The sequence below is a fragment of the Homalodisca vitripennis genome, chromosome 5, assembly GCF_021130785.1.
Source record: "Homalodisca vitripennis isolate AUS2020 chromosome 5, UT_GWSS_2.1, whole genome shotgun sequence".
Classification (NCBI taxonomy): Eukaryota; Metazoa; Arthropoda; class Insecta; order Hemiptera; family Cicadellidae; genus Homalodisca; species Homalodisca vitripennis.
Genome location: NC_060211.1, coordinates 47,825,116 through 47,845,448, shown reverse-complemented (window position 1 = coordinate 47,845,448; position 20,333 = coordinate 47,825,116). Strand labels below are relative to the sequence as shown.

At 31.8% G+C, this 20,333-nt stretch overlaps 1 protein-coding gene across 1 annotated transcript; it reads right to left on the bottom strand.

Annotated features, from left to right (window-relative positions):
* Positions 1-1,162: 1,162 nt before the first annotated feature.
* On the bottom strand, positions 1,163-19,214 carry LOC124362110. The gene is made up of 3 exons (XM_046816306.1): positions 19,143-19,214; positions 6,939-7,002; positions 1,163-4,059 (listed from the first exon to the last, which is right to left on the bottom strand). The coding sequence occupies exons 1-3, from the start codon at positions 19,164-19,166 to the stop codon at positions 1,436-1,438; spliced, it is 2,712 nt and encodes a 903-aa protein (XP_046672262.1). The 5' UTR covers positions 19,167-19,214; the 3' UTR covers positions 1,163-1,435.
* Positions 19,215-20,333: the final 1,119 nt, after the last annotated feature.

Genomic DNA, 20,333 nt, shown 5'->3' with positions numbered 1-20,333 from the left:
ACATAAAAAACTTGTTTCTCAAGAGTATTTATATTTTTGTAAATTCCTTCTAATAAATACAGTTCTACATAAAAATAAAAGTTGCAGTTTGCTCCGACTTTATGGATATATCTGCAAACCGCTTGTTACAAACAAAGTCTTTAGTAGATATATCAGCATCCGTCCACGAAGGATTAAGGGTTGTCTCACATGCTGTTGGTGTTGGTGTGTGTTCAGGCTGTAATTTAAAACTAGAGCTCTGTAGTTTTCCAGGTGGAACTGGCTGATCACCAGAACTTCAGAAGCCTTGCTGCAGAATCACAGGTCTATCCACCTATGGTACTGGGGCTTCTAAATTAGAAGAGGTAAATTATTTGGTTAGCAGTGACCTTTCTTCCCTCTTGTTACAGTCCATTTTCTTGTTTGTTTTAGATTAACTTACTCATATTGTCTTAAAATTATAATTTGACATAAAACGTGTTTACTTTGAACATTTTATACTATCTCCTTTTCGTTTTCATAAACTTGATGGCTGTATTTCTCTTAAAGTAACAGAATGTCATCAGTTTTCTTTGAGATATTTCATTAAACAAAATAACACTTTATGTAATTTTTATTCAGTTACAGATTTTGGAAGTCAGTATTTATATCAATAGGATATAAATACTGACTTCCAAAATCTGTTGCTAATAGACTTCTGATTTTTTCTTTACAAAATCTAGAAATTATCATTCTCAGAATTGAAACTTTTATTGCACATAGTCCAGTCAGATATATTACTAGAACTTGGCATTTTTTTCATAACAAAAATAATTGTTTATTCCTAAAATTAAATTAATTTCATTGTTTTTCATCTTTTTATAAGAAATATAATTGAGATATGAATCTAGATTTGTTCAATATTTTATTAATCCTGTTATTTTGAAAATAACTCAAATTAAAAATTTCTGATACTCTACTTTTCCTAAAAATGTTCCTACCAGGCAATTTATAAATAGCCAAGATAAAAAAATTGAGAGTAAAAATTGAACATTGTTTTATACTTGAATTCATGGAGAATACTTAATACAAAATTATAAGCATTAATAACTACGACCAATGCATACAGCCTGGGTGATATGAAATGGATCAACCAGGTCATGAACTATGTATTTGAGAAGGAAAGGGTGTTTAGCATAGACAATTTAATAATAATTTTTATTTATTTATTATAAAACAAAATTACACAAACATTACTATTAATCAAATCAGAGGTTTTAAGATAATATTAAGAGATAATAATATAATATAACTACAAGATAATACCTTGATTTGCACAATTAACATGAAGATTAAAAATAAGAATTCAGGTGCAAAACTAAACTAGGTTATAGCAAATATAAAAAATCCATTAGTGTAAACTAAATATAAAAAGTTCAAACTTTTTTCATTTTCATTTAACCAAAGATTACTTCAGTTAATCTTGATTTGTATTGTCAGATTGAGATTGCATGGTTTTGTTTTGTTTGTGCTCTCTGTTTTGTCTTCTGGAAGTAATTTGTTGTCGAGAATTATATTTGAATTGAACTCTTGATTTTTTTCGCCTTTTTTGAATATTTGTTTGGCGGTTGTTGTATTCTTTATTTATTTGTGTGTTTCTTCCATTTTTCACTTTGTGATCTCTATTTCTTAGCTTTCTTATCTGGATTCTAGTCTTGCTCTTTCCTTGTGCTCGATTCACAGGAGGCTTCCTATTCCCTTTATATCTTGGTCTAACTCTCACTCCATGGCGGTTGCTGTCGAGGGAGGATGCGTTGTATGTCCTCAGGCAGTACAGATTCCGCTCTATTTCATAGTTTTCATAGGCTCTACTAAGTTGAAACTGTTGTCTCAAGTAGTATCTGCCTTTTTCCAACCAGATACTAAACTCTTTAATGCATTTTTGTAACTTGAAGTTCATGCAATTAGTGAATACCATGTATCTTCGATTGTTATTTTTCTTAAGTAAAACTGGTATTTTCTGTTTACCTTTGGAGGACAAGCTCTTGTTAAAAATTCTTGTGCATTTTTCCACCTGACTTTCCACAACTCTTTTTACAAATCCTGATGGCTCCCTGCTATTGGTCTGCTTTTTCATCTGTAAATTAAATTTCGCCAACTGGCTCGACATCTCCATCAGCTCAAAAATGTTTGTAGCATTCTTAATAGACTCAACTTCCAAGAAAGAATTACTCTCAGCAGTCCCCTTTTTATCAGTGAAGTTCATTACAGTGAAATAACTCATCATTAAATTTTTCAACTCCTCCAAAGTGTTGTCCTGTTTGTTAATCTTCATCACACTGCTGCCATCTTCCTTTTGCCCGAGATAAACGGAATCACTTTCGCCTCCTAAATATTGCTTAATATAGTCCTTGTAACGCTCAGTTTTATTCTTCTCTTCTTCCTCTAGACGTTTCTTCATCCCAAGGATCCAGTTGGCCGCCTGTAATACACTAATTGAGGCAGTATCCTGAGGCCCACTGATGTCAATCATTCCAGCATCAGATGGAGGTCGGTTCGATATGGATGGTAAGACATTTTCGTTCACTGTATTCTTGTACAGTTCTGAAATATCCATCCAGTCTTGCGTCACCATGGATGGATTCATCAGTGAAGTTATATTTTCTGCTGTTGGTACACTTGAAGTAACATTAAAATCTGTGTTATTAGCTGTTTGAGGGGTATGTACTTCGTTGACTGTCTTCTTTTCAGTCAAGACTGTTGAAGGTGTTGCTGTTTCTACTGGCTGTGTTTCCGACACACTTACGACAAGTTGTGGTCTTGGAGTATGTAAGGACGGTACTTTAAGATCAAAATGATTTAAATTCGTCTTTTTTCTTTGTGGGCTCAAACCATGCCGAACCGTAGAAGAATTGTATGAAAATGGTAACTTGGAGTGCGGTTGTAAAATCAATTTTGTGGTGTTTCTTTGAATTGGACTGAGAAAAGTTGTTGCTGTTCCTGTTATAGATTTGTTAACATCATCTTTTTGTTCTTTAGATAGATTTTGTTGGTCGATGAATTGATGAAAATTATTATTGTTGGAAACAGAACTGTTTACAGGCAAACTCTTATTTCCTTGAACATCATATTTTTTGTGGATGTAATCTGTTGAAATTTCAGCATGATAACCATTATTTTTAATTACTGGCAATTTCTTTGTATCTTTAAAATTCGTTGTTTCAGCTTTAAACTCACTGATGTTTGAATGCTTGGATTTAATGATTTCCAAAAGATCTCCATAGTCTTTTTCATTAAATAAATTATGAAAATATGCTATCGCCTGATCTGGATTGGTGGGCATCTGACTTGATGGACTTGTACTGTTTAAAGAGGGTGTCTTCTGTGGTTCTATTTCTGTAAGATCCCTGCTGGTAACTTGTTTCCTTTCATCACCTATGTCAATGTTCACAATTTCATTTTCTCTGTTTTTGAAAAAAGCTTTTGTTTTGTTCTTCATGTGTTCCATAACAAAATAATTGATCACATTGTACTGGGTCACACTTAGATTTGATATACTAATTTTAAAATACTTTTTTGTTTTGGGTATTGGCAATACATATGTCACATTAATTCTCTTCTCATCATGATTGTAATTCATTGAGTCCGTTCTATTTATATTAGTGTTAATTCCAGTGTTTACAAAGTCCTTAAATTTGTAGAAAAGATCTTGATAGTCATTAATATACTTTTGTGTTTCGTTAGTATCTAAATGCTCTGCATCCTTTTGCAAAAATTGTTCCACAGTATCATTTCCTGTAGGATTTTCTATTGATTGGTTCTTCATTAAAAGTTCAGAGGGAATTATCCATGATCCACTGTCTTCACTTTGCTCGTCATAGTCGCCTATCTTGCCAACTAAAGTAACTTTCCCAGATGATTGGTTGTCCAGAATCTGATCAGCGAGGTATCCTTCTGATGTTTTTGGGTTTCCTGAATCAATTTTGAAGCTATAAGGTGCAAATCTATGATTGATGTTCTCGTGGGAAATTTCAGCAGTGCTCATGTTAGTGTAAGAGCCTTTAAATAATTCTGTATAGTATTGGATTGTAGCAGCAATTCCTGAAACAAGAAAATCTAAATTAATATTCATACAATATGTAATGCCAAAGAGCAAAATTTTATAACATTTTTAAAACAAACTTATTAGAATTTAAAAAGTTATTTCTTGGTAAAAAAAAACCATCATTATGAATTGTTTTGACATCGTTATTTACTCTCCATGGGTATAGAGTGTGAATAGAAGAAAGAGAGAGATGGTCAAACGTTGAATGCTTGAAGACTAATGTAGTAATGAAGAGAAGGAATTTACAGTATAAAAAATTAAGTGGATAAATAAAACGAGGTAGAAGTGCGCCACACCATGTCATGATAAGCTTACTGAGGCTGTATGCAAAATTTCAAATCCATAGCTCATTTCATTATCGACAGATAGCTAGAAAGACAATCATACAACAACAAAAAATAAGTTGTCACAAAAATGACGCATCTTAGAACTCATTCTTATAGAAATTAAGATGAAATTTTTCAAAAAAAATGATACACCACATGATACATTCAGATTTTGTGTAATAAATTGGGTTTCAAATAATAAGAGTCTACTCACCAAGTCACTATAAATGTTGCATGTTTTGGGATGGTTAAGCTACATGTGTTAATATATCAGATTTTTGAATCTCCTATTAGTGTATTGAATTTGTTTACAAATTTATTTATTCTGCTATTTTGTTGTTATCATTATAATTACCCATAAGACCAATGTAAAAATATTTGCTAAAACCTAAAACTCCTTGCCACATCCCATGGAGTGATATGTAATTTCATTGAATTCGGTATTCCTCATATAGAAATGAAGCTTCGTGCACAGTTTTAAATCTATAGGTCAATTCGTTTTCAAGATATTGTCTGCACAGATAGAAATTTAATTTTTCTAGCCCCACGAGTGATAGACTTTGTTAAATCTCGCCAATAAAAAGCAGTGGTTTCCTAAGTATGATTTTTCAATATTCAAATTTAACTCAAGAGCAGATAAGAGACGACTATTATATATATATATATATATATATATATATATATATATATATATATATATATATAATTTCACACACACACACACACACATATATATATATATATATATATATATATAAATATTGAATCGCAAAAAGTACTTGCTCCGCCGGGAATCGAACCCGGATCTCTCACTTGCCGGGTGAATGTGCTACCATTACACCACAGAGCCCTCACTTTTTACGATTCAATTATTTTGTATTTGGCCGTTTCTTTCACATATGTGTTTAAATAACCAAACTAACATATGATCGGAAGACCAAATACCTGTCAAATGACTTCTGTTTACATTCATTAAATTTGTATAAGTGGCAATAGCCTAATTTAATTTCAATAAATATTGAATCGCAAAAAGTACTTGCTCCACCGGGAATCGAACCCGGATCTCTCACTTGCCGGGTGAATGTGCTACCTATATATATATTTAGAATAAATAAATTCTAAAAGCAATTAGAATAATGTTAGGCTTGGCTGGTAAAGAGTCAGTAAAAATGCATTTCCGAGAACTAGGAATTTTAACGGTATTTGATAGGTATATTTTAGAAACAGTTAAATATTGTAAACAAATTAATATTCCCACTATATCACAAAGTCACATATATAATACAAGGCATCATTTTATTAGTGATAGACATAATTTGGAACTCTATAAAAAAAAAAACAACTTTTGCAGGACTAAAATTTATGCAGTACTTACCTCAAAACATTACCAATGAACAGAATATGACAATATTTATCAGAAAACTAAAGACATTTCTTACCACCATATCTTGCTACTCTCTAGAAGAGTTTTATAATCATAGAAATAGTTAGTATTTGGGTCAACAAATTTATAAAATATCTACTGAAAAAGTGTATGTTAGTTAATCTTGACTAGGTCTAAGTTAGTTATCAAGGGTGATTGGCGTACTTTTATATCAATATTTTCATTGGCACAATAATATAAGTATTTATAATATTTACATAATAATTTGACACTATTCTGTACAACATGTGTATACAAATGAATAAAGAATATTTTGAATTTGAATATAGGCTATATATATATATATATATATATATATATATATATATATATATATATATATAGGAGGGAAGGTAACCATTCTTATGGTTCTTATCCCACAATCTTTCAGGCAGAATTCATAGCCATTATGGAGTGTGCTTGTGAGAATCTTCACCAGATTGGTGTGGAGCATAGACCATCTTTGGTAGTTTGGACAAGGGTGGCGAATTTCTCCAGGAGGACCTGATCGGTTGTTTTCGGCGGTTTGTAGAACTGCTGAAACCGTAGACTGGTCGGCTTCATGACGTGATTCCAGGGTGCGCAAAAGACCTTTGAGGGTTAAGTGCATGGCAATAGGCTGCCCCATAGAAGAAGGCCCGATATAGGAAGTGCCAGTTGTCATAGAGCCAGGCTTGACAGATTTTACTGTAAGGTAAGTTTCAAGTCTATAGAAGCATTATATCAAGAATTATCACATATATGGACATAAAATGATATAATTTTAAGAAGGGTCTACAGGTCCTAAATAACGGTGTATTTTTGCACATTACTTGTTGCAAAATCTGATTATCCAGATTGTTAAGATCATAGCACGATTGGCTTTCATGTCTTGGCTCCTGAGAGGATTACAGCTAAGGTTTGCCTAGTCAGCCATATGAACTTTAGTAGGTGGAACAACAGAAATAAAATCAAAGCTGCATAAGTTTCAAGTAATTTGTCCATTCATCGTTTGTGTAGTTTTAGGTGAATTAAACTGAGTCAATATGATGAGTTAGCTGTATCCTTCACAATATTTTATTCCTCACCTCTTTCACTCCTTCGTTTACGTTTCTAAACATAACTATTCTAAAACTATAAACTCTACCTGATAGTAGAACTGCATCTGAAAACCCTGTCAGTCCAGATATCAGCAACCACGTCACCAGCATCTGAAACATAAAAAGTGATTCACCGTCTTTCACAAAACAATTCAAGCATTCACAGATGAACTTATCATTGCAGACATACTTCTGGGCTTTTAGACAAATACGTTAAATGAAGGCATAATCCCAAATATTTAAAATTCGTACAAAATTAGTGTTGAGTTTAGCTGCATAGTTAAAAAAAGGAAGCAATGAAGACATTCAAGATGAACTCTTTGCATAGTTTCAACATAAAAGACAAAATAATTCTATCTGGTTTACCCAGCAGCTATCCAATGTAATTTAGATGAAGAGGTGTTCTCATTAGCTCATCAGATGTTCTAGCTCACCATTGAGTTCAAGGAGAGATAGGACCATTGCTTGTTTTGCGTAAGATGTATGTATATTTCACATTACATTCTGCAATTATTTCACTAAATGTTTAAAAACAATATGTGAATAATTAAATCTGAGCAAAATATATTGTTTTATAGGAACAAAAATTCTCATCGTGAATAATATAACAGATATACATGTCACCATAAAATTTTCCCTACATAATAGCCAGTATCTAGTCAGATAGTACTTTACCCCACATTAACAACCTTACTGAGGACTTTACTTCACAGTATACATGGACATGAAGAATATATAATTAGCTGTGCTCCAGGTTGGTGTAAATTACCACTTCAATAATGGCCTCACCTTCACTGCTACTGGCACTTAAGCCCACTCTATTTTTATTAATATTTTGTTAACAAATTTAACTTTTAAAGCTTTTTGTTCTCAGATTTAATTATTTCATTCTCCTTTTTTAATTCAGAGTATTTTTTCCTAATACTTGCAATTAAAGTATTTGATTCATCGATTTTGTCAGACAAGAATTGTACAGCTTTTCTGAATTCCTCTATCTGCGACGTATAGTTCTTTATTTCAGTAAACACTTCCCTCTTGAACGAGTCCATTGTCGATATAAGAAACTCCTTAGTAATTGAAGTAGATGATGATTTACTGCTGCTGGTGGAGGAGGTCTCCTTCTTTTGTACACAGGTCTCACATTTCCATTCTTTGCAGGTTCTCGTTTTCACTCCCTCGTTTTCACTCACCTCGTTTTTAACACACATAGTATGAAAATACTGCTCACATCCACCACTACACCTAACAGATGATTTATTTTCTCCGCACACTAAGCCACAAACACCACAATTTAACAACATATTATAAATTATTTGAATTCCAGTATTAAAACGCACGATTACACAAGAAATCACACGCATGGTATCTTATCAGTAGCACAAGCGAAACGATAAGCTGCCTGCACGACGGCTGCAACTGAATGCAAGGTACTGGATCAAGATACCAATAATGGTAAAAACCCCAGGACTATTTTTAGAAAATGTTTTTATATTGATATTTTGTGGAAGCACTGGAACCAAAAAGTTATTGAGATCATATCTGGAACATGTGTTGGATACTACCCAAGGATAGGATTCAAACTGTATATTTATAATTTTTGTTTTGGGCTTATTTCCTTTCCCAGTAAGCTAGGTTTCCAAGACCTAAAAAGTAAAGTTGTCTCCACACAATCCTCACAGTTAGAAACGAAGCGATAAAGCTTGCTTGACTGGTGTGCTTAGTCTAGAAAGAGAAGCCAATGGCGCAGTCTAAAGGGTATGGCACCTATCACAAGATAACCGAGTCAAGCAACATTGAGTATGGCTGCTGCTTGAATGGGTGACAGAATGATCCTGTCCTTGCAAGCAACCCGCCCTGCCTGTCTGGGCACGGACGATGGTTTGGAAGTCACATGTAAACTGTTGATTTCTCGGTTAAGTGTCACAGGGGGCTTCTTAACCCTAGTTTCATCTGGTAAAATAAGGTATTAATTACCTTTTTTTAAGGCTCTCTCAGAGCCTCTATTGGAATAGCCTCCAAATTTGGATTTTTTTTCTATTGTAGCCAGGACCCCCCGAATGGAGGATTTCCTTAAATTATAATGCAATGTCCTTTTCTGGTATCCATTAGTTTCCCTTCAATTATGAAAATGACAACAGACTCTGCAGTATGTAAAATATTGCCATGCTACAATGTCCGTTGTATACTTATGCTGCTCAGTCAATGTAAGGAAATTTTTCTTATAAAGGTCTAAATTTCTCTATGCTCACAAAGTATTTTTGGTGATTCAATGTTTATTGAAATTAAATTAGGATATTCCCATTTATACAAATATAATCTATGTGTAAATGGGAAATATATATATATATTTATTTATTTATTTATTTATGTATATGTAAATGAAACTGTTATAATAGTGTAAAATATTTCTATAGCCTTTTGATGATAAAATAATGATACTTAATTTTTTGTACCATCTAACTTTTTACAGTTGTGAAAAAGTTATACATATGTTTGAAGAACCCATATGATTTAAGCAAAACAAAATTTGCTTACACAACAACAACATAACAGGAACATTCCCAACAAAATGTGAAATCAAGAATAAATTCTAAATTCAAGCTAAATATTCCAGTTCAACACAGCAAACAAACACAGCACATTTTTACGTTCTACATCCAAGACATATACTAAACAAACATTTTTTCAACAAGGTAGACTGGTTAAAATAACTTAGGTTTCTGTTATTTTCAAGCACTAGATCACAATGTCTCCTAAAGCTGTGTATGAAACCGAGTATATTGAACCATACAATGCTTGCAAGAACTGTGTATGTGTAAAACGCCCTGAGAACATAGTGGTAAAAGAGGTTATCAATGAGAACCAATCTATAGAAAGAAAACCTATAGAACAGAAACCTAAGAAAAACTTTTGGCAACAGATATTTGGCGATGGCTGGATCGGGAGGAAAAGGCAGAAAAACAAGTTTATCCACAACACCTCAGAATGTGTTGACAAGAATTGCAAACTGTGTCACCCAAAGAAGAATGCTACTAAGCCTGTTTGTTGTTGTAAGAAGCAAGAGTGTCAAAAAGGTTGTTGTCCAAATTCAAAGTCTATTTGTGGCTGCCAATTTTACTTTAGTCTTGAAAATAGACCAAAAAGATACTGCTGCTCAAGACGTAGAAGTCTAGATTCTGAAAGAATGAAATCTGCAGATGAAGAGATTAGGAAAATTTCTACTTTGTCTGTGCATAGAACGACTTCTGTGTTATCCACCTCTTCTATTGATGACGAATGCAACAGAGACTCTTTGAAGATTGACAACAGATCGTTGCCCCAATCTCACGGACAGGAAGAAAGAAGGTCATTTGATTATACAAATAGACAAAGATCAATGTCCTTAGATAGTAGGAACCGAGAAAGAAGAAGGTCATCAAAAAAAAACAACAATCAGTTTCAAGAATTGAACAGAGCAGAGCAAGATCAAGTTGGTAGTAATCATAAACTGAATGACAATGACAGTAACATTCGTATAGGTGTCACTTTTACGAAAGAACAAATTAAATATTTCAAGCCACATTGTGCAGTCACCTCTATAATGAATGGTGAAGAGTGTGAGATTTTAAATACGGATTTGAAAGATGACTTGGGCAGAAAAGTTAAACTGAAAATTTGTGCTGACCAAGATGCAAAAGATGCGCCTCCACGTCGCGTGGCATCCGTTGTTTTGGATGACTACTACAATATGGGCAAACCAAAGTGTGAAAGTTTCAGCCGTGAGATATCACCCTTGCTGTTGAGGCGGTTAAACTGTGAAAAGACAAATGGACATGAAAATGACACGTTTAGTATCAAAATAAATCAGCCAGAGCAAACTTACAAAAGGTGTTCTGTAAAAGAGAAGAAAATAAATCATCGTGAACGGACTAGTTTGGACAAGAGGGTTTCAGAGATTTTAGAAAAGTTATATGACATAGAAGAAAAGATCAATGTAATTGAGAAGAAAAGTACAGAACAAAGAGACTTTAGAGTGGACAGTGAGGACGGACGGAAGGGTTCTGTTACTGTCCTTGTAAAAAAAGAACCAAGACGTAGCATAGAGGAAAATAAGAACAACACTCATAGCAACAGTTTTTCAAAAGATGACACTGTCATTGAAATAAGACATGTTCAATCCAAAATAGATTCCCCCTTTGAAATTCAATCATCATCAGAATTGTTTGACAAAAGAAAGAGGCAGTCTAATCGAAAAATAATAATTAAAATTCCAAATACTGAGAGGTACACTAACCACTCTGTTACAATACCAAATGATAATAATGATTCCTCATTTTTGCGTAATAGTATGGAGGGGGACCGCTCTCACTGGTGTGACGTATCCAATGATTTAAAAATGAGTGCTCCTAAACTTAGATGTTACTGCTACAATTGCATTGTTAAAAGAAATGTACGCTGCAAGTATTGACGTCTACTGCCCTAAAAACACATAAATAAATCAGATGGACCATACATACTTTGTTGGATGTATTTATTTCTTATTTAAACTAATTGAACTCTCACATTTGTCTTATTTTAATTCTTTGTAATCTACAGCATCATTTCCACAATTAATCAAATATTATAAATGTTTATAAAATGAAATAAACAAAATTAAAAATAATATTATTGTTGTCATGCATTGTCTTATTAAGTTTATTTGAGTAAATTTCATCTGTACAAATTCGGTTAGTTACTACTCAAAATTAGCCATTTTTAAAGTGACAAAAAGGGTTATAGTGGAGACTGAATTTAATGTGCCTTAGGGAAACTTAAATAACAACTTTAAAAATTACAGCAGTTTTAAACTTTTTTTAAACACTAGTAATTCACAAAATTTGTCTGTTTAGCACATTCTCACTCCCCCTCATTGCTCTTTACTCATGCATTTCCTGCATGCAAATCAAACTATTACTATATTGTATAACTCATTCACAACTATGACGTTATTACCTAGTAAAAAAGATTTTTCCAAATTCAAAATATCTTTGAACTTAAATTGATATTCGTTTTTATTGCTATTCAAGCCTTACATAACATTGTGGTAAAATGTTTTGATCTGTATAATATCACGACTTTATTGCATTCATTATGTCGTTTTACATAAATTCAAAAGCCTATTCATAAAAACTTTTACACCAAAAAGAGCAAAGAAGGAACAACCACTGAAACTAAATTCTTAACGTTTTTGTTTACTCTTGTTTTCCCTCTTCATTTTTTGAGCCAGCTGGATGTCATGTATTATAACACAAATTCCTCCATAGTGTTTGATGAGCTGCAAGAGGTGCCTATGTAATTTGCACAAATAAATTATAATGCTATCGTTTATGTCATAAACCAAAAAACGAACTTGTACTTTGTATGATTATTTAAAATAATAGTTAAAATAAAATAATTCATTGATTTAACTTTTTTTTAATTCCCAGTAATTAATGATTTGCATTTATAAACAACTATCAGTTACATGGGGCTATGCATGCAATTGCATAGGCTTTGCACGTTTATGACCACTTCTGGTTTGAGTTAATTATATTTCTGACGCCATTGTTGAGCTTACCATATTGTCATGATAAAGAAATTACCTCAAAAAGTGTATATTTATGGTCATTGTAATTTATTCAGGTCTTAGTATTTTTTTGTGACATAGTTGATTTTGCCTTGTTTCTATGATACGGTATACAAATACGGTATGTACAAAAGTGTGTATTTACGGAAAATGTTTGCACAGAAATGTTGATTAGATTTAATAGGCTCTTTCAATCTATAATATTACGTAAAAATCCTATTTACCTGATTTTGTATGCTGTAAGTATGCTATTTGGGACAGAGATGAAGTACAGCCATTCTTGAGTTATAGATGCTGTAACTAACCCAACTTTGTTTTATGTATATAGATATATTAATAATGAACATCAAAGTCTGGTTCAAACCGGTCAAAACATTGCATACACAATTAACTTCTTGAAATGTTTTGGCCTCACCTTGGAGAGTCATCATCAGTCAACAGATGTTAAAACGAACATCTTTATAGATTGTTTTATTTACCAACCTGATTTAATTAAAACTGTATAGAAGCAATATAAAATTGTTCACAATCTTTATATACATAGTTTTTGTGTGCGTGTGTATGTCACTGAAATCCTCCTAAATGACTGGACAGATTTTGAAGAAATTTTTTGTATGTGTTGAAGGGGATTTGAGAATGGTTTAGGTTCACAATTTGGTCCAATTTAAATTTGCTTATTTAATTAACGTTTTATTTATAAATTTTTGTTGATTTTGGAATGTTTTACAATGCATCCATCAGACTGCGCTACAACACGTAATACAATGTGAACTGATACTTAACAGCTTTTAACACTTTCAGCTGAAGTTCATAAAACAGGCAGAAACATCTGTTTACATTTAAATTTTAGAAAATATTAAATTATTGTAAAGTGCTTGATCAGTAGTGTAATGCAGATTGCAAAGACCATTATCTAATTTTAAATTTAATTTTAAATCTAATTTTAAGACTATTTTTATCTAATTCTAAATTTAAATTGCACCAATGATTAGTAAACCATCTAATTCAATGGAAATATAATTTAAACACTGTTATAAAAAGTATCTTATTGTAAAAATCTGTGAATGTTTGCTCATAAGAATCTAATCTGGTTAGCTCCCTTGACATTATGTATGGCATTTTTACTGTAGTTTAAGAAAAGCAAATGTTAACATACTCTTCCCCTTATACCAGAAGCATATGCCCTTATACATATTTCTTGATCAGTGAAAACGTCAAAACAATTCAGCACCAGATATTAATCTAAGTTGGATTCCAAAACCAACATATGTAATCATTTTCTTTGTTGGTGGAAGAGCATTATTCAATTGTGGAACCGTAAATAAATTAGACAGAGAGTGAATTTAAACAACCAGAACAGACTCATATTGACTGCAGAGACGTTTTAGTTGTACAATATACTTTCATGATTGAGACAAAAATGTAACTATAACACTTGAAATGTCTTAGACTGGAGGTAGATTACAAGTGCTAGTAATATACGCTTTTTAACCCAATGAGATCTTGAAAACATGTATGTATGTTGAACATAATAAATTAGACCGGAAGTGAATTTAATCAGACGGACCTGACTCTTTTGGCCTAAAATGGTTCAATTGTTACTCAAATTGTCAGAGTAATTTAATAAATTATCATGGAATGTTGAAGGAAAATTCAAATAAAAACTTAAATCTAAAATGGATCAGAAAGATTGGAATAGTTTTGAGTAATTATTTTATCTCAGGAGTGTTTAAAATTTCATAGAAAAATCATTCATGAATATAATGCCCTGTTTTCAACAGGAAATTGCGTGGGAAGCCGCGGGTAACTACTAGTTAATTTATATATCTCGACAATGAATTCAATATATTGCAAAAATAACGTGTTTTATTAGAAACCTTAAATGATTTAAAGCAATAAATGCTCAAAAATATGTTCAGTGTCTCAGAAGGTATTTAAGATTGACATGTATTCACATCTTTTAGTAATATACATATTTAGCTTCAGTCGCTGAAGCATTGGATTATCAATTAATTTCAACAAAGCTTTTTAGAATGAAAAATTTCAGGTCGAAATCTGGGAATGTACATGAAATCAGCTTTTCTCTCGACTGTACCAGGAGAGATATTTAATCTTTTGTAATCATTTTCTCACATGTTACAAATACAACCCAAATGTCAGTTTAAAAATTTGGTTGTACTTGTAAACACAATCCATCAGACATCTCTACAAATAAAACAGTAACCCTACCCTAAAAATGTGACACCTCTCTTTTATAAGTATTATAATAATTGTGAAATATCAATACAAAATATAAGATATTATGTTCAGGCTTTTAAAATGGAAAATGTACATGGTTGAATGGAAATTAAAACAAGCTTGCTATGTATTCAAACACTCATGAAAATAATCATCCATATTATGAATATTGTTGTTCATCAGTAATATATCATAGACATTTTTATGACTCGGATTGTTACGAACCTTGCAGTGTGTACCCTCTGCGCAATAACTGTGCACATGCTGGGCTTCAATCAGAAACCGTCTTGATACCACAACATGTTCCAAGGATCTACTACAGGCCAATTTCAAAAAGATTATCTAGTGTTGTAAAGCCAAAGAGAAATTTTTGGCAACAATTGTTCGGTGATAGGAAAAAGTGCAGATGCAGACCTGTCTGTGGAGCTTGTTTGGTGAGAGATTGTTTTGATTGTTCACCACGTTTTATGAGTCCTCACAGACCTGTTTGTTGGTGCAAGTACACAACTGATGAAAGAGAATTCTGTCCAACCTCAAAACCCGTGGCTAGTTGCCAATATGACCATGGTATTGAAAAAGATTCAAGAAAATGCAACAGTTCAAAAAATGATTGTCTTGAAGCTAAAAGGATTTGTCGGGCAGATGAGAATAGAAAATTAAAATGCCAAAGAAATAATAGTCCAGAATCTAACAGCAACAATCAAACACATGAAAAACCAAAGTTCCAAATCCCAAGAAATATTAATGCAGAATCTAATAGTAATAGTCCAACACATGAAGAGCAAAAATTCAAGATCCCAAGAAATAATAGTCCAGAAGCTAAAAGAACTAGTCTGAAAGATGAAAAGTGCCCAGTTATCAATACACAGAAGACTAGCATTGATAAACAATATAATAATAATAATGTATCTCCTTCTTATGAAAAAGAGGAAAGAATGATAATGGAACTCCTATCTGATACTGGAATATCCCAACAGGAAAATAAAAGAAGTAAAAGGGATTCAGAAGCATTCACTTACAAAAAAGACACATTTAAAGAAAAGTTGGCATCTAAAAGCCGAGCTGTTCAGACTAAATCTACCATCACAGTTGATAGAGGCATACAGTTTGATATGAAGAACCAGAGTAAATACAAGGAAAATATGATTACACCAGAAAAAAGTATGAAATCTAATGATGAAGCACACAATATTTCAAGTGATGGGGACATTTGTATAGGTGTTACTTTCACAAAAGAACAAATACAATACTGCAAACCACAAGGCGGGATAAACTGTTTTTCAAAATCAGATGAAAGCAGTGGTTCAGGACAGGTGAAGTTAAAGGTTGGTTGTGGTTCATGTGATTACAGTCTACAGAGTATTGACAATCCAGAATCAGGAAGATTTAACCATCAAAAATCACCTCTGTTACTGAAAAGGAAGAATCAAGAGAAAGGAACTCCTAAGTACGAGCAGGATTATAAGATGAGATCATTTCCAAGAGAACATTCCCAGGACCTTGAAGAAAGGAGACTTCATAGGACAGTATCAGAGATAATCAAAAAGCTCCATAAAATTGAGGATAAATTAAGTGTCCTTGAGAAGGAAGGGACTGAATGTGATGGTTCAAAATTACACTTAGGTGGGCAAAAGAGTTCTGTGTCTGTTTACCTAAAAGAACCAAAAAACAGAAACGGATCAAATGGAAATAACCACTCTAAAAACAAAAAGTTAACAAGCAAAACGACTATAATTGAGATAAGGCATGCAAGGTCTAAATCATGTTCCTATGAGAAAAACCCTCCATACATTACACAACGTAGATCATTATCATTAGGTCGGTTTGAAGAAATAAACGGATCTAAACCAAAAGTAATAATTAAGATAGCAAAGCCCAGAAATAGTCATACCCACAGCAATACTTCTAGATACAATTATAACAACTCTGTAGATACAGACACTGAGGTGGGATGTAGTTCTTGGTACGATGTGTTAGATACTTTAAAGCTAGAATCTGTCCAAACTAAATGTAATTGTTTAAAATGTTTAACTAAACGAAATAAAAATCTGTAGTACAAATTTAATTATTTTATATAACAAATTAATATTAAATGTATATTAATTTATTGTTTTACGATTTTTTTATTATTATAACAAACCTTTGGTATTTTACATTATTTAAAAGGTCAGCATTTGTGGTACATTTCTGCATTTTCACTTGCTTACTTGCTAAGATTTTGGATTATTATATTTATTAATTTATACTGTAGTTTCTGATAACAATATTATTAGGTAAATCTATCATTTCCATTGGCCACAGGGTTTCAGAAAACATTAAGGTAAGAATACAATTCAGGTTAATGATTCATCTCAGATCTTTCGTGAATGTTAATCCTCACATGAGCAGATAAGGCACTTAGATCCTCAAAGTAATATTTCTCTGAGTTTGCGATTCAAGATGAAGCCCATGTTGTTCACAACAATCTAACAACTTGCCTACAGCAGTTACCTTTCGGCACAGAGTGCTATGTTCAGTGTCACTGAGTATAGACCAGCAGTGAAGGTTTTAACCAAAGTACCACTAATGATAATATTGTCCATGCTCTTTTCCTGACCTAGAAATTTGCCTCCTCACTCTCTTGATGCTACATAATGAATGAGGTGTTGTAAGAAGAATCTTATGATGCCAAGTGTTTGTATGTACTATTCAATTCAATTCAAAACTTCTTTATTCATAAGACAGTACAGGTATTGTACATAGAATAGTGTCAAAATTATTGTGTCACATATTGTACAGATTTATAGAGTAATACAAAATATAGTGCTAGTTATCTAATATAAAAGTTCATTAACTATGGCAGCTGGATATGGTTGATGGAAGAAAATGTTAATAGTTGGATGGTTTGTGCCAAAATAACTTTTGAGGTAGTTCAGGAACAGATCAAGCTGCTGGATCACAGAGAAATAAAATTATCTGCATGCTGTGATAGCTTTTCTTAAGTCTCAAAGGAATACATTGGCTTCATATTATTTTCTTAAAAAAAAATCAAGGGTTTATGATGAGTTTAATTCCTGAAAATTTTTATCAGACACTACAGAAAAAAAAATTAAAACACTGTGATTTAAGAATTAGATGTCATAAGATAAAAAATAAAGGCTCTACATTTAGGATGATTATGTAAAGTAGGAATATTATGTATAGTCTCATTTCATCCTTTGGCTCAATTACCTCATTTTTGTTTTTTCCAGCTGAAGATTTTGTAGTTCTTTTGGCTCTTTTAATCTTGGAACAAGACCCATTCAACTTCATGGTTCTGGGTAAGAGACAATACTAGTGTTTTATATATAAAGATATATATATATATATATATATATATATATATATATTGTAAATATAATAATTTTATATGTATATACAAAAAAATAAAAGTAAAAGACTTCTTACAAAAGTTCATATTAAAGGATTGTACAGTCTTTTTTCTTTTATTCTTATAAGAAGCCTCTGCACATTTATTTTTTTTCCATACAATATATATATATATATATATATATATATATATATATATATATATATATATATATATAGGCGGAGTCAGTACTTTTTGTTTATAAACCTTTGTTATTTATTTATATATATATATATAGTGTTAACAAAGGTTTATAAACAAAAAGTACTTGCTCCGCTAAGTTACTAGATACTCAATCCTGGATTCACTCAACGGCTACAATACTACATGACACCGTTGAGCTCTTACATTTTGTACACAAATTTTAATGGATATTTAATGTTCATTAACTTTGTATACATTGCGATAACCTAATTTAATGTTAATAAAGACAAAATTACACTTTTCCACTAACTCACCTAAGGAGTATACCTACCAGTAATGTTACAAATTATAACAATACACTGATATTTCACCAATACCATTATCTCCTCAGAATAGACGAGAGAGAAAAGAGTCAACATATAAAGTGAATTCCCTAGCCGCAGTAGGCAGAGCAACTTGGAGAAATACTAGTTCTTAATTGTAGCAACATTTCTAGATCAAGATGCCGATACAACATAATTCAGTTAAGGTGCAAAGGTTTGATTCAGCTGAATGATTTTAGCTCCAGTTTACCTTCCTTTTAGAAACATGAACTCCTGGTATCTGGAGTCATTTTCATCTGAAGAAATCTAATAAGTCGAAAATGCTTCAAATTAATTCTATGCATTATTTTTTTGCTAGTTACACTATATTTTTGTAATTAAGGTGTCTCTGATGAAATGATACGAAGAGTTTGTTTTGAGCTTCTTCATCTCCGCCTATTTTTTTGGGGTATCTTCAGATAAACATAACTCCAGATACTAGAAGTGAAGTCTGCGACATCATCAAATTTCATATTACAAGAATCATATTAATTTTATATTAATTTATTTTTTAACTGATTTCGATTTAGCTTACCTTATCATTTAGATGGAACTTCATTGCTCTATTTAAAAACTGTTGAACGAACCACCTAAAAAAATACCATAACAGATTTAAATAGTGTAAAGTACATATAAAATCAGTACTACTCAAGTACTACCCATTGTACTACCTCAAGCTATTAAGTTCTTGGAAAGTATTTTTAAAACAAAATTTTTATGACAAATTGTATTTAACCCTTTCAGTGCCAGACATTTTTGTAGGTGACGTTGCAAAAGTTACCAATTTGTACGCCCTATGCTGTTTCAAGAAGAGCCAGACCAAATTTTCCTGTTTTACAGCCACCCATATTAAATGTTATGACTTTATTACTTTTGGACTAAATCACTTATTTTGTATTAATTTATTTAATAAACATATACATTAAACTAAGAACCTGTTTAATTGTGAATACATTAAAAAATTATACATCAGCAATAAAATATACTTACATTGAATTATTTACTTGTTTTTCATTTTAATTTAAGAAATCTAGTTCAAATATTCATCACATAGTAGGTGGTGTTATAGTTCTCACTCACATACATACGAGTATATTATGGTACATAAATTCAATAAACTACCTTGAAAAATAAACTCTTTATTCTCGATTGTAAGAAAAAAGTCTGCAATATATCACAATTTGAGTAGTATTTAGTCTTTTTGGTGAGTATACTGTTCAAACAAATGGTATAAAGTGTATTCTAAAATTAATAATAATTATTAAAAAAAAGAACAGTAATATTGCAAACATAAGACTTTATTTTGTTTTCTGTGATGTTTTTTACAGACATTGGCTCTTCTTGTACACTTTTCAAAAATGCCCATAAGAACAGATGTTGGTAACAAAAAGGTTTATTAGAACTAATGAAAACATTTATTTTGTGTAAATAAATATCATAATTTGGTAGTACTGCCATTTAATTTTTTATATCAATGCATAAATAGAAAGAAATATATTTGAAAGCAATAATTCAGATAATTAGTCTGTCATTTCGATTTTAAAAACATTGTATTGTACTCAAAAGCCCTCTTACTCCATATTTTCTATGCAAAAACTATAACATATTCACAGCCCTCCTACTTCATAGTTTCTGAGCAAAAAATTTCATTGTTAGAAAGCGAAACAAATTATTTTACTTCACAGGGTTTAGAATTGTCAAGTTTGCAAACTTCATAAAATTTTTT

What these genes read in the sequence shown, in the direction of transcription:
- LOC124362110 (XM_046816306.1), bottom strand. Translation starts at nt 19,166, where the DNA reads ATGAAGTTCCATCTAAATGATAAG. An exon ending in AGTTCCATCTAAATGATAAG is followed by an intron (nt 7,003 to 19,142) that starts GTAAGCTAAATC and finishes TTTATGTTTCAG; the next exon opens with ATGCTGGTGACGTGGTTGCT. An exon ending in AGATGCAGTTCTACTATCAG is followed by an intron (nt 4,060 to 6,938) that starts GTAGAGTTTATA and finishes TTCTTGTTTCAG; the next exon opens with GAATTGCTGCTACAATCCAA.